This window comes from Tachyglossus aculeatus, chromosome X1, assembly GCF_015852505.1.
Source record: "Tachyglossus aculeatus isolate mTacAcu1 chromosome X1, mTacAcu1.pri, whole genome shotgun sequence".
Taxonomy (NCBI): domain Eukaryota; kingdom Metazoa; phylum Chordata; class Mammalia; order Monotremata; family Tachyglossidae; genus Tachyglossus; species Tachyglossus aculeatus.
The window spans coordinates 18943757-18959160 of NC_052101.1; the positions used below are offsets into that span (position 1 = coordinate 18943757).

The window sequence follows — 15404 nt, forward strand, 5'->3', positions numbered from 1 at the left end:
TAAGGAAGGTTGGGGTGAGGAACCGCTGAGATCATTTCTTCAGGGTCCCGCTTTGGCCTCTGGGTATTTCTAAGCCTCAAGGGATGGCTTTTCTTTTCCTGCAGCAAGGGCGGGCAAACTTGCAGTTGAAGATCCGATTTTCATTCCAGGGACAAAATCCGTAGCGGCACTTTCCTCCCAGTTCTCTACAAGTTTCCTCGAAGACCTCGGGGGAAGCATGTTCTGCCCGGAGAAAAGAATACCCAAACTGGAAGTCAAGAGGACTGACTCTCTAAAACCCCTAAATGAACTGAGAGTCATGTCAGCCACTATCAATCCTGGTCGATAGGGAGGGTTTTTGCCCCTTTTTATGGATAAGGCCCCTGAATCTACCCTGTAGCAGCACCCCAAAATGTCAAGATATTTTGACATCTCTAGGCCCAAGGCTGCTGGAAGGACCCAAAGCCAATCAGCTCAGCAAACGGGGCTGGGCTGCCCCAAATCTCCCCAGCTGTGGGTCCATCATTCATTTATTTGTTCATTCAATAAGCGCTTACCATGTGCAAGACATTGTGCTCACGAGCTGCGGAAAGAAGGCATAAAATCTAAGCAAGGAATCAGTGGAATTACACACTGGCTTTCCAACCCAGGGCCTTGCCAAGCGTCGGGGGCTTAGATCATTTTATCAGTCAGTGGTATTTATTGAGAATTTACTATGTGCAGAACACCGTATGAAGAGGTTGGGAGAATATAATCCAACAGAATTATCAATCAATCAATCAATCGTATTTATTGAGTGCTTACTGTGTGCAGAGCACTGTACTAAGCGCTTGGGAAGTACAAGTTGGGCAGACATGTTCCCTGCCCATAACGAGCTTATTGTCTAGAGGAATGCCAGTAGTGTTATCTGAGGAATACCAGTAGTCTTACCTGCTTAATACTTAATTCATTCATTCATTCATTCAATCGTATTTATTGAGCGCTTACTGTGTGCAGAGAACTGTACTAAGCGCTTGGGAAGTACAAGTTGGCAACCTCAGAACTGCTCAGCCTACACCTGAAGCAGAAAATCTGAATTTTCCCAGCTGAAATATCCATAAATAGGCTTGTCCTTTCCCATGAAACCGGAAACTGGGATAGGACATACCTGTCCTAGTTAAAAGACCCCTGAAAGAGAGAGAGAAGTTTCCTCCCCTGAAGCTGAACCAAAGCAAGGTTTCTTGCCAGAAAATGGAAGCTCTGGACCATGGAATGGGGAAACGCAGTGTGCCCTAGGGGAAAGAACATGAACCTGGGAATCAGAAGGATCTCATCATCATCATCATCAATCGTATTTATTGAGCGCTTACTATGTTCAGAGCACTGTACTAAGCGCTTGGGAAGTACAAATTGGCAACACATAGAGACAGTCCCTACCCAACAGTGGGCTCACAGTCTAAAAGGGGGAGACAGAGAACAAAACCAAACATACCAACAAAATAAAATAAATAGGATAGATATGTACAAGTAAAATAAATAAATAAATAAATAGAGTAATAAATATGTACAACCATATATACATATATACAGGTGCTGTGGGGAAGGGAAGGAGGTAGGATGGAGAGGGGGAAGAGGGGGAGAGGAAGGAAAGGGCTCAGTCTGGGAAGGCCTCCTGTAGGAGGTGAGCTCTCAGCAGGGCCTTGAAGGGAGGAAGAGAACTGGGTTCTAATCCCAGTTTTGCCACTTGTCTGCTGCGTGACCTTGGGCAAGTTACTTAACTTTTCTGTGACTCAGTTCCCCCAGCTGTAAAATGGGGATTAAGACTGTGAGCCCCATGTGGGACAGGGACTGTTTTCAACCCGATGACCTCATGTCTACCCCAGTGCTTAGCAGAGTGCCTGGCACATAATAAGCACTTAACAAATACCACAAAAAACAAACAAAAAGGATGACTAATCTGCTCCGTTCTCCCCCTCTAGACTGTAAGCTTGTTGTGGGCAGGAAGTGCGTCTACCAGCTCTGTTATACTGTTGTATTGTACTCTCCCAAGGCTTAGTATGGTGCTCTGCACACAAAAAGCACTCGATCCCTGTCTCACGTGGGGCTCACAGTCTCGATCCCCATTTTACAGACGAGGTAACTGAGGTCCAGAGGGATGAAGTGACTCACCCAAGATAACACAGCAGACAAGAAGCGGAGCCGGAGTTAGAACCCGTGACCCTCCGACTCGGACGAAATGCCTTGATTTAGGTTGGAGGAATCCAGGGCTCTCCTCACTGCCCCCGAATTACTGTTCACAGTGACACCAGTCTACATGTTTTGTTTTGTTCTGTCTCCCCCTTCTAGACTGTGAGCCCGTTGTTGGGTAGGGACCGTCTCTATACGTTGTCGACTTGTACTTCCCAAGCGCTTAGTGCAGTGCTTTGCACACAGTAAGCGCTCAATAAATACGATTGAATGAATGAAATGAATGATAAATACGACTGATTGATTGATTCTTGCTCAGGATGTCATGGGCTCCAAAAGGAGAACTAGCTTCTTCTCTTTGTACCCCAATTGCTCAGTTATCCAATTTCGGCTAGGTCCCATCATACCTGTTGCTGACCTCGCCTCATTCTCAGCTCCCATGACCTCCGAGTCTTCCGCGTCCTGGGTTCGGGCTTGGGCCCCGTCCTCGGACCAGGTTTCTTCAGGTTCCTCCTCCTGGCCCTCTGGCTGAGCCTGGATTGGAGACAGAAAAAAGAATAGGAGAAACAGAAAGGGAAGGAGTCCCCTCATGACTGCTGGTCGCCCCAGAGGGAGAAGTGCGTGTCAAAGCTGGGAGTCAGGGACTGGGGTATTTATAATAATCCACAGCTGGACCCCAAGGAGGAGAGAGATTCCGTGTGGTTCATTGAGTCTGAAAGACCCTTTGATGGTGCCCTCAGGAAGCGGTCCATCTGGTCTTACTCTTTTATTCCTTCATCCGCCCAGCTGTCTCCCCTGCTCCCCAGCTGCTGGGCTGTTTGCTTGTTAATAATTATAATTGTGGTATTCGTTAAGCACTTATCATGTGTCCGGCACTATACTAAGCGCTGATGATCACATGATCACTTCTAGACTGTGAGCCCACTGTTGGGTAGGGACTGTCTCTATATGTTGTCAACTTGTAGTTCCCAAGCACTTAGTACAGTGCTCTGCACACAGTAAGCACTCAATAAATATGATTGATAGATTGATTGATTGATGAAATTTGACTGCTTTGTCTTCGCAAGCCCGGGCGGGCGTTGGCCAAGGCCGACTAACTGTGTGATGACGCCTTTCCCAAAGGATTTTTCAGTCAGGCTCTGTCAGGATTTAATAGTTCCATTCAGGACAGGGCAGGTCTCGAGGTGCTCAATAAATACGATTGATTGACTGATTGATGAAATTTGACTGCTTTGTCTTCGCAAGCCCGGGCGGGCATTGGCCAAGGCCGACTAACTGTGTGATGACACCTTTCCCAAAGGATTTTTCAGTCAGGCTCTGTCAGGATTTAATAGTTCCATTCAGGACAGGGCAGGTCTCGAGGCTTTGGGCTGTGGAGATGCGACGATCTGGGTGGAGACCCCCGGACTCAGATAAGCCCTCAACAGTGCTCAGTTGCATTTGAGGGAAAGATCCCACGGAAATCCTTATTAGTATTCCGGCCATCTTTCCTAGCAGATTAGCAGACGTAAAGGAAATTATTCACTTTAATAAAAAATATAAAACATGCCCTACCACATACCAAGAGACTGCCACTCCTTACAAACCTGCTTGAGTTATGATTTTCATTTATTTTATTTTTTTATGGTGTTTGTTAAGTACTTACTATGTGCCAGGCACTTTACTAAGTGCTGGTATAGATACAAGCTAATCAGGCTGGACACAGTCCATCTCCTACCTTGCGTGGCTCAGTGGAAAGAGCTCGGGTTTGGGAATCAGAGGTCCTGGGTTCGAATCCCAGCTCTGCCACTTGTCAGCTGGGTGACCTTGGGCAAGCCACTTTGCTTCTCTGTGCCTCAGTTCCCTCATCTGTAAAATGGGGATTAAGACTGTGAGCCCCACTTGGGACAATCTGATCACCTTGTATTCCCCCCAGTGCTTAGAACAGTGCTTGGCACATAGTAAGTGCTTAACAAATACCACCACTATAATAATAATAATGGCATTTATAAAGCGCTTACTATGTGCAAAGCACTGCTCTAAGCGCTGGGGAGGTTACAAGGTGAACAGGTTATCCGGGGGGAGGGCTCACAGTCTTCATCCCCATTTTACAGATGAGGTCACTGAGGCACAGAGAAGTGAAGTGACTTGCCCAAAGTCACACAACTGACAAGTGGTGGAGCCGGGATTTGAACCCATGACCTCTGACTCGAAAGCCCGGGCTCTTTCCACTGAGCCACGCTGCAATATCATTATTATTATTATTATTACCTGGGGCTTCCAATCTAAATCCCCATTTTAGAGTTGAGGAAACTGAGGCATGGAGAAGTTAAGTGTCTTGCCCAAGGCCCAGGAACAGTGCCTTGCACATAGTAAGCGCTTTATAATTGCCATCATTATTATTATTATTATTATTATTAAGTGGCAGAGTCAGGGTTAGAACCCAGGTCCTTCTGACTCCCAAGCCTGTGCTCTATCCACTAGCCCATCCTGCTTCTGAGTGCGTACTGTGTGCTGAGTTCAGTACTGAGTGGGAGAGTACAGCACCATGGCCTAGTGGAAAGAGCATGGGCCTCGGAGTCAGAAGGACCTGGGTTCTAATCCCGGTTCCGCCATTTGTCTGCTGGGTGACCTTAGGCAAGTAACTTCACTTCTTTGTGCCTCAGTTACCTCATCTGTAAAATGGGGATTAAGACTGCGAGCCCCATGGGGGACAGGGACTGTGTTCAACCTGATTAACTTGCATCTACCTCAGAGTTTAGAAAAGTGCTTGGCACATAGTGAGCGCTTAACGGGTACTATTTTAATATTACTGTTATTAATAGAATAGAATCATTAGAGCTATTCCCTGCCCACAAGGAGTTTAAAGTCTAGAGGACTAGTATCTGCAGGATGAAGGGAAATTCCCACTTGGTCCTTCATTAGGACCCTGAGAGGGACTGATGGAAGATTTCCCAACCTCCCGTCTCTCCTCACTTCTGTCTATACTTCACTCCGCTGCCCGGATTACCTTTCTACAGAAACGCTCTGGGCACGTCACCTCCCTCCTTAAAAATCTCCAGTGGTTGCCGAGTCAACCTCCATATCAAGGAAAAACTCCTCACTCTTGGCTTCAAAGCTGTCCATCCCCTCGCCCCCTCCTCCCTCACCTCCCTTCTGTCCTTCTCCAGCCCAGCCCGCACTCTCTGCTCCTCTGCCGCTGCTAACTTCCTCACTGGGCCTCGTTCTGGCCTGTCCCACAGTCAATCCCTCCCTCCTCACATCTGCCAAACTAGCACACTTCCCCCTTTCAAATCCCTACTGAAGGCTCGCCTCCTCCAGGAGGCCTTCCCAGACTGAGCCCCCCTTTCCCTCTGCTCCTCCTCCCCTCCCCATCGCCCTGACTCCCACCATCGGCTCTACCCCCCTCCCCACCCCACAGCGCTTGCTTATATATATACATATTTATTATTCTATTTATTTTATTACTGATGTGTATATAGCTATAATTCCACCTATTTATGTTGATGCTATTGATGCCTATTGTTTTGCTTTGTTTCCTTGCCTGTCTCCCCACTTCTAGACTGTGAGCCTGTTGTTGGGTCGGGATTATCTCTATTTGTTGCTGAACTGTACTTTCCAAGTGCTTAATACAGTTCTCTACACACAGTAAGTGCTCAATAAATATGATTCAATTAATGAATGAATGAAGAGGGTTTCTGAGGTGCAGCGGTTAGAGAGCCTGGTTTTTCCCCAAGTTGGGAGGTGAAGTGGGGGCAGAAAACTCCCCCTCAGGGCCACATGAATGGCATCTGGAGACATGGATAAATTAATCGATCAGGGCTATTTATTGACAGTTTACTGTGTACAGAGACACTTGGGAACACAGTAGAACAGAATCGGTAGATGTCATCCCTGCCCACAGGGAGCTTACAGTCTACAGGGGGAGACAGGCATTAAAATAGACTAGGGATGGGGAAAGCACTTTGATCGTCTCTGTTCCCCAACCCACAGCCAACGTCTCTTCTTAGACTGAGATTTTCCTGATTAATCTCTCATCCTCCCACCTTTCCAGGAAAGAAGAAAAAGAGGAGCGTATGATCAGGGCCCACTGTTGGGTAGGGACTGTCTCTATGTGATGCCAATTTGTACTTCCCAAGCGCTTAGTACAGTGCTCTGCACATAGTAAGCGCTCAATAAATATGATTGATTGATTGATTGATTGATTGATCAGGGTCTCCCATGAGTTAGTGGCTGGGGAAGTGCAGTAGTAGAGTAGTAATAGTAGTAGTTCCTCACCGTGCTTCAATCTCACCTGTCCCGCCGTCGACCCCTGGCCCATGTCCTACCTCTGGCCTGGAATGCCCTCCCTCCTCACATCCGCCAAACAATCACTCTTCCCCAATTCAAAGCCCTACTGAAGGCTCACCTCCTCCAAGAGGCCTTCCCAGATCAAGTCCCCCTTTTCCTCAGCTCCCCCTCCCTTCTGCGTCACCTCGACTGCCTCCCTTTGTCCCTCTCCATCCCCTCATCTCCCTCTCCATCCTCCCCATCTTACCTCCTTCCCTTCCCCACAGCACCTATATATATGTATATATGTTTGTACATATTTATTACTCCATTTATTTATTTATTTATTTATTTATTTTACTTGTACATATCTATTCTATTTATTTTATTTTGTTAGTCTGTTTGGTTTTGTTCTCTGTCTCCCCCTTCTAGACTGTGAGCCCACTGTTGGGTAGGGACCGTCTCTATATGTTGCCAACTTGTACTTCCCAAGCGCTTAGTGCAGTGCTCTGCACACAGTAAGCGTTCAATAAATACGATTGATTGATTGATTTGTCCTTCTCCCCATCCCTGCCCTGCAGCACTTATATATAGATGTGTATAGATCTATAATTCTATTCATTTTTATTGATGCCTTTTTACTTGTTTTAATGTCTGTCTCCCCCCTTCTAGACTGTAAGTCCGGTGTGGGCAGGGATTGTCTCTCTTTATTGATGAATTGTACTTTCCAAGTGCTCTGCACACAGTAAGCACTCAGTAAATGAGACTGAATGAATGTTTATTAAGTGTATATACATATACTGTATGTATGTATATATGTTTGTACGTATTTATTACTCTATTTTATTTGAACAGATTTATTCTATTTATTTCATTTTGTTAGTATGTTTTATTTGTTGTCTGTCTCCCCTTTCAAGACTGCGAGCTGCTGTTGGGTAGGGACCGTCTCTATATGTTGCCAACTTGTACTTCCCAAGCGCTTAGTACAGTGCTCTGCACACACTAAGCGCTTGATAAATAAAATTGAATGAATGAATGAATGTTTGTACGTATTTATTACTCTATTTATTTATTTATTTTATTTGAACATATTTATTCTACTTATTTTATTTTCTTAATATGTTTTGTTTTGTTGTCTGTCTCCCCCTTCCAGACTGTGAGCCTGCTGGTGGGTAGGGACCATCTCTATATGTTGCCAACCTGTACTTCCCTAGCGCTTAGTACCGTGCTCTGCACACAGTAAGCGCTCAATAAATACGACTGAATGAATGAATGGATGAACTGCCTACCATGTGCTGTGCTGTATTTATTCATTCATTTATTCAATCGTATTTATATCTGTAATTTATTTATATCAATGCCTGTCTCCCCGTCTAGATGGTGGTGGGCAGAGAATGTGTCTGTTTATTGTTCTATTGTATTCTCCCAAGTGCTTAGTACAGTGCTCTTCACACAGTAAGTGCTCAATAAATACAATTGAATTAAATGAATAAATGAATAATAATAATGGTATTTGTTAAGCGCTCGGATCAGAAGGTGATCAGGTTGTCCTATGTGGGGCTCACTGTCTTAATCCCCATTTTACAGGTGACGTAACTGAGGCACAGAGAAGTTAAGTGGCTTTCCCCAGGTCACACAGCTGACAAGTGACTGAGCAGGGATTTGAACCCATGACCTCTGATTCCCAAGCCCACACTCTTTCCACTGAGCCATGCTGCCCTCCTAATGAACTGTACTCAATGCAGAGCAAAGTAACCAAATGAGAGATAGACTAGGTCTTTGGACCTCCAGGGGTTTCCAGTCTACAAGCCAGGTGAGCTGAAGGGTGTTTGGCAACAGATACAATTATTATTATTAAGTGCCGTCGAGTCATTTCCGATTCATAGCGACTCCATGGATAGACTTTCTCCAGAATGTCCTGTCCTCTCCATAATCCGCAACCTTTCTAACGGTTCTTCCGTTATTGTCATTATGGTCTCCACCCATCTTGCTGCCAGTTTGCCTCTTTCTCATTTTCCCTGGACTTTTCCTAGCATTAGTGTCTTCTCCAGAGAATTAGTCCTCCTCATTATGTGACCAAAATACTCTAAGTCGAGTCATTTGGCCTTCCAAAGACCACTTTGGCTTCATTTGCTCCAAAATCCATTTGTTTGTTTTTCAGGCAGGCCGTGGTATTTGCAAAAGCCTTCTCCAACACCACATTTCAAAAGAACAGATGTTCTCCTATCCTGTTTTTTCACTGTCCAACTTTCTGATCCATACATTGTCACTGGAAACACCACAGAACTGACAACTTGTATTTTTGTGGTAATTATTACATCAGCACATTTCATGACTTTTTCCAGGCTCTTCACAGCAAGTCTTCCTAACACTAATCTTGGGTGTGTTTCTTGACTAATAGTTCCTTTGTTATTAATTATCGATCCCAGGAGAGAAAAATTGTCAATGATTTCAATCTTCTCTCCATCCACCACAAATATGTTAAAACTTCCAGTTGTCATGATCTTTGTTTTTTGACATTCAAGGTTAGGCCCATCTTAATGGGGAAGATGAAACAACAGAAAAAAACAATATCAAAGTGCTGAGTTTTCTTTTTTTATATTTGTTAAGCGCTTAGTATGTACCAGGTGCGGAATAGAGCGCTGGGCTAGATTCAAATTAATCAGGTTGGATGTAGTCCCTGTCCCACTTAGGACTCACAGTTTCAATCCCCATGTCAGAGATGAGATAACTGAGGCAAAGAGGAAGTGAAATGACTCGACCAAGGTCACCCAGCAGACAAACGGTGGAATGGGGTTCCTTTTTACTGCCTAGCCATTAGGCCATGCTGCTTCTTGAGTCTGATGGTTCAACAGGTCTGGTGGTCAAGAGGGCCTGTAGAGGCCACAGGATGCTGCCACCCAGGTCGACCAGAAGCCAGTCACGGGCTTCCCATGCTTGTGAAATCTGTAGTGGTTGCCACGGCTTAAATCCCCACGGCCCACGCACTCCAGGCGTGTTTGGGCTGGGGTACCTCGGCCTCCCCGTAGCGAGGCGGCAGCGGTTACCGGTGGTTTCGCTTGGCAGTCGGGGGGACAGAGGATTTCAGAAGTATCAGAAGTATTGTTACAGGTGTGTTTGGTCTGATAATCAATCAATCAATCAATCGTATTTATTGAGCGCTTACTGTGTGCAGAGCACTGTACTAAGCTCTTGGGAAGTACAGGTTGGCAAAATATAGAGACAGTCCCTACCCAACAGTGGGCTCACAGTCTAAAAGGGGGAGACAGAGAACAAAACCAAACATACTCACAAAATAAAATAAATAGAATAGATATGTACAAGTAAAATAAATAGAGTAATAAATATGTACAAACATATATACATATATACAGGTGCTGTGGGGAAGGGAAGGAGGTAGGGCGGGGAGGATGGAGAGGGGGACGAGGGGGAGAGGAAGGAAGGGGCTCAGTCTGGGAAGGCCTCCTGGAGGAGGTGAGCTCTCAGTAGGGCCTTGAAGGGAGGAAGAGAGCTAGCTTGGCGGATGGGCAGAGGGAGGGCATTCCAGGCCCGGGGGATGACGTGGGCCGGGGGTCGATGGCGGGACAGGTGAGAACACGGTACGGTGAGGAGATTAGCGGCGGAGGAGCGGAGGGTGCAGGCTGTGCTGGAATAGGAGAGAAGGGAGGTGAGGTAGGAGGGGGCGAGGTGATGGACAGCCTTGAAGCCCAGCGTGAGGAGTTTCTGCCTGATGCGCAGATTGATTACTAGCCACTGGAGATTTTTGAGGAGGGGAGTAACATGCCCAGAGCGTTTCTGGACAAAGACAATCCGGGCAGCAGCATGAAGTATGGATTGAAGTAGGGAGAGACACGAGGATGGGAGATCAGAGAGGAGGCTGATGCAGTAGTCCAGATGGGATAGGATGAGAGCTTGAACGAGCAGGGTAGCGGTTTGGATGGAGAGGAAAGGGCGGATCTTGGCAATGTTGCGGAGCTGAGACCGGCAGGTTTTGGCGACGGCTTGGATGTGAGGGGTGAATGAGAGACCGGAGTCGAGGATGACACCAAGGTTGCGGGCTTGTGAGACGGGAAGGATGGTAGTGCCGTCAACAGAGATGGGAAAGTCAGGGAGAGGGCAGCGTTTGGGAGGGAAGACATGATTCCCAGAACCTCATACTCTGTACGTTGGTTAGGGTATTTACTGGCAGTGATGAAAGAGCCCTGGATAAGTCATCATCAACAGCATTTCTTGACACCTGCTCCCTGAGTCAGGCAGGGAAAAGATACCTTTCCTTCCCACTAGGAGCTAACAATCAAATGAGGAAGACAAGTGGACAGAGATTACAAACTACCTATTCAATCAATCAATCGTATTTATTGAGCACTTACTGTGTGCAGAGCACTGTACTAAGCGCTTGGGAAGTACAAGTTGGCAACATATAGAGACGGTCCCTACCTAACAGTGGGCTCACAGTCTAGAAGGGGGAGACAGAGAACAAAACAAAACATATTAACAAAATAAAATAAATAGAATATTTACACACACCTATTGTGTGAGTTGCATTAGAACAAAACCTTGCCTTCAGAACACCTGAATTGTTTTACTTGCCCATGCCCAATGCCACAGCTCAAAGGTACACGTGACTGTGTCCAGCCAATCATTTCTCCCAGCACCACGACTCTCTGTAATAATAATAATAATAATGATGGCATTTGTTAAGTGCTTACTATGTGCAAAGCATTCATTCATTCAATCATATTTATTGAGCACTTACTGAGTGCAGAGCACTGTACTAAGCACTTGGGAAGTACAAGTCGGGAACATATATAGACGGTCCCTACCCAACAGTGGGCTCACAGTCTAGAAGGGGGAGACAGACAACCAAACAAAATGTGTGAATAGGTGTCAGGTCGACAGAACAAATAGAAATAAAGCTAGATGCACATCATTAACAAACTAAATAGAATATTAAATATGTACAAGTAAAATAAATAGAGTAATAAATCTGTACAAACATATATGCGGGTGCTGTGGGGAGGGGAAGGAGGTAGGGAAGGGGGGATGGGGAGGAGGAGAGGAAAAAGGGGGCTCAGTGTGGGAAGGCCTCCTGGAGGAGGTGAGCTCTCAGTAGGGCTTTGAAGGGAGGAAGAGAGGCGGATGTGCGGAGGGAGGGCATTCCGGGCCAGGGGGAGGACGTGGGCTGGGGGTCGACGACGGGACGGGCGAGAACCTGATCATTTTAACCTCCCCAGTGCTTGGCATATAGTAAGTGCTCAATAAATGCCATCATTATTATTATTATTATTATTACATCATGCTGCTTCTCGATACAACTGAATTAGCAGACACGTTCCTGGCTGTAATAATAATAATAATAATAATAATAATAATAATAATAATAATAATGATAATGATAGCATTTATTAAGCGCTTACTGTGTGCAAAGCACAGTTCTAAGCACTGGGGAGGTTACAAGGTGATCAGGTTGTCCCATGTGGGGCTCGCAGTCTTAATCCCCATTTTCCAGATGAGGTAACTGAGGCCCAGAGAAGTGAAGTGACATGCCCACGATCACACAGCTGACAAGTGGCTGAGCCGGGATTTGAACCCATGACCTCCGACTCCAAAGCCCGGGCTCTTTCCACTGAGCCACGCTGCTGGGGGAGGCAGCCATTAGCGGGAGGGGGCACCATTCACTGAGGGGTTGCCATGGGGACCTAACAGTGACATAACAGCTCAGATAGGAAGAAGGAAAATCTATCATCATCCCGGGGGCCAAAATGTGAAGCAGGAACTGAGTCGCTTTGAGGTTTAATTCACCGAGAGACGGGGTGAGAAGCCAGTGGATGTGGGTGAAGATGTTTTCACCAGGCATCAGGGAGAACCAGCACAACCTGACTCAAATCACACCCTGCCTGCAAACTGGAACGTGCTTCAGTCATTCCTCAGATGCCTTAACTGGAAACTGGAGTTACTGAAGTTACTTCAAGTCCTCTCCTCCCTCCTTCTTCCACCCACCACCTCCCCATCATCATCAATCGTATTTATTGAGCGCTTACTGTGTGCAGAGCACTGGACTAAGCGCTTGGGAAGTACAAGTTGGCAACATATAGAGACGGTCCCTACCCAGCAGTGGGCTCACAGTCTAAAAGGGGGAGACAGAGAACAAAACCAAGCATACTAACAAAATAAAATAAATAGAATAGATATGTACAAGTGAAAGGTACTAGAAGGTATCATCTCACTCCGTATCCCCCCGCATTCTGTGGGCTTGGGCCATCTGCTCCATCCCTGGAAGTTGTGGAAATAAAAAAGCCGTCATTTTGAGGCCGAACTCATCTTAGATCCACTGACTCTGTAAATGGAAGCAGAGAAGCAGCATGGCCTAGTAGATAGAGCACAGGCTCGGGAGTCAGAAGGATCCGGGTTCTAATCCCAGCTCCCCCCCTTGTCTGCTGTGTCAGTTCACTTTTCATTCATTCATTCAATCGTATTTATTGAGCACTTACTGTGTGCAGAGCACTGTACTAAGCGCTTGGGAAGTACAAGTACTTCTCTGTGTCTCAGTTCCATCATCTGTAAAATGGGGATTAAGACTGTGAGCCCTATGTGGGACAGGGACTGTGTCCAACCCCAGCGCTCAGTACAGTGTCTGCCAAATAGTAAGTGCTTAACAAATACCACAGTTTTTATTCTCTCTAGACTGGAAGCTCGTTGCAGGCAGGGAATGTGTCCGTTATGTTGTACCCTCCCAAGCACTTAGTACTAAGTGCTCTGCACACAGTAAGCACTCAATAAATACTGTTGTCTTGTCTTAGGCCGTTGAGTTGTCTCCGACCTGCAGCAATGCCATGGACACATCTCTCCCAGAACGCCCCACCTCCACCTGCAATCGTTCTGGTAGTGGATCCACATTTATTCATTCAATCGTATTTATTGAGCGCTTGCTGTGTGCAGAGCGCTGTACTAAACGCTTGGGAAGTTCAAGTTGGCAACATGTAGAGACGGTCCCTACCCAACAGCGGGCTCACGGTCTAGAAGGGGGAGACAGACAACAAAACAAAGCATAGTAACAAAATAAATAGAAGAAATATGTACAAATAAAATAAATAGAATACTAAATCCGTACAAACATATATACATATATACAGGTGCTGTGGGGAGGGGAAGGAGGTAAGGCGGGGGGGGATGGGGAGGGGGAGGAGGGGGCTCAGTCTGTGAGCCCACTGTTGGGTAGGGACTGTCTCTATATGTTGCCAAATTGTACTTCCCAAGCGCTTAGTACAGTGTTCTGCACACAGTAAGCGCTCAATAAATACGATTGATGATGATGGAGTCTGTGGGAACTCCACAGAGTTTTCTTGGTAAAAATACGGAAGCGGTTTACCATTCTTTTAGTCCATACAGTAGAGTCTCTGCCCTCGACTCTCTCCTGTACCGCCGCTACCCAACACAGGTGAGTTGTAGCCGATTGCCTTCCACTCGCTAGCCACAATGTCCAATCTAGGAATGGAATGGACAGGCCTCTGCTTGACTCTCCCTCCCGTAGCCGAGACTGAAGAGTCCTGGAAACTCTCCAGGGGCGACCCCGAGAGGAGAAATACTACCGACTGACCATAAATGCACCTGTTCAGTTCAAATTCCTTAGCCAGAGGAGAACTGCTCAAGACGGGCAGATCCCGATGGGATCCTTCCAGTTGCAGCTGCCGATCTTGGCTGCTGAGTGGGACGAGGAAAGGGAAAAAGTTCTTGAGTGCCTGAAGACTTGTTTGTTCGTGGGTATAAAAGCTCTCGGTTTGCTTCTTTCAGCGGGGGAGAACAGAGTGAAATTGTTCGCCTAAAGTCTATATGTGCTTCTTTTCCTCCTCCCCACCTTGCAATTGCTCAAATAAAGACTTTACGCGCTTCTTGGTCAAACAGAAGGATATACGGGGTACCTCCGCTGTAAAAGATTCCCTAAGAACACTTGTGTCTATCATGTCTTTTGTATCATCTTCTCCTGAGTGCTTAGTACAATGCTCTGCACACAGTAAGCACTCAATAAATACCTTTAATTGGTTGATAATGATAATAATGATGGCATTTATTAAGGGCTTCCTTTGTGTCAAGCACTGTACTAAGCGCTGAGGTAGAGACAAGGTAATCAGGTCCCACATAGGGCTCACAGGGAATTGAATCCCCATTTTACAGATGAGGTAGCAGAGGCATAGAGAAGTGAAGTGACTGGTCTAAGGTCATACAGCTGACAGGTGGTGGAGCTGGGATTAGAACTCAGGTCTTCTGACACTCAGGCCTTTGCTCTTTCCACTAGGCCCGTTTGCTTTTGATCAAACATAAAGATTCAGTTACCTGCTCTTTGAGCATTTCTCTCCCCAAGGAGAGACTGTATCCAAGAGGATCAACTCCGTTGGGTCTCTTCTTCCCTGATAATAATAATAATGGCATTTATTAAGCACTTATTATGTGCATAGCACTGTTCTAAGTGCTGGGAAGGTTACAAGATGATCAGATTGTCCCACAGGGGGCTCACAGTCTTAATCCCCATTTTACAGATGAGGTAACTGAGGCACAGAGAAGTGAAGTGACTTGCCCAACATCACACAGCTGACAATTGATGGAGCTGGGATTTGAACCCATGACCTCTGACTCCAAAGCCCGGGCTCTTTCCACTGAGCCACGCTGCTTCTCAGGTTAATGAAGAAGCAACCTTAAAGAGACCCATTCTTAAGTAACTCATTCAATTGTATTTATTGAATGCTTACTGGGTTATTGTGTGCTTATTGTGCCCTTACTGTGTGCAGAGCACTGTACTAAGTGTTTGGGAGACACATGAACAATAAACAGACACATAGATTCCCCCTCTAGCCTGTAAGCTCGCTGTAGGCAAGGAGCGTGTCTACCAACTCTGTTATATTGTCCTCTCCCAAGCGCTTAGTACAGTGCTCTGCCCACAGTAAGTGCTCGATAAATCGTATTGATTGATTGAGTGATTGAATTGGAAGCCATGAGCCGTTTACCTCAGGGAAATA

At 46.2% G+C, this 15404-nt stretch overlaps 1 protein-coding gene across 1 annotated transcript; it reads right to left on the reverse strand.

Annotated features, from left to right (window-relative positions):
• LOC119950016 (defensin-B5-like) lies at window positions 1-2752 on the reverse strand. Its single transcript, XM_038771898.1, has 2 exons — window positions 2553-2752; window positions 1-222 (listed from the first exon to the last, which is right to left on the reverse strand). The coding sequence occupies exons 1-2, from the start codon at window positions 2734-2736 to the stop codon at window positions 77-79; spliced, it is 330 nt and encodes a 109-aa protein (XP_038627826.1). The 5' UTR covers window positions 2737-2752; the 3' UTR covers window positions 1-76.
• Window positions 2753-15404: the final 12652 nt, after the last annotated feature.

Excerpts from the sequence above, each read along its gene's own strand:
- LOC119950016 (XM_038771898.1), bottom strand. The coding sequence starts at position 2,736 with ATGAGGGGACTCCTTCCCTTTCTGTTTCTCCTATTCTTTTTTCTGTCT. Across the intron at positions 223-2,552 it reads TGAGGCGAGGTCAGCAACAG|AACATGCTTCCCCCGAGGTC; the intron begins GTATGATGGGAC and ends TTCTCCGGGCAG.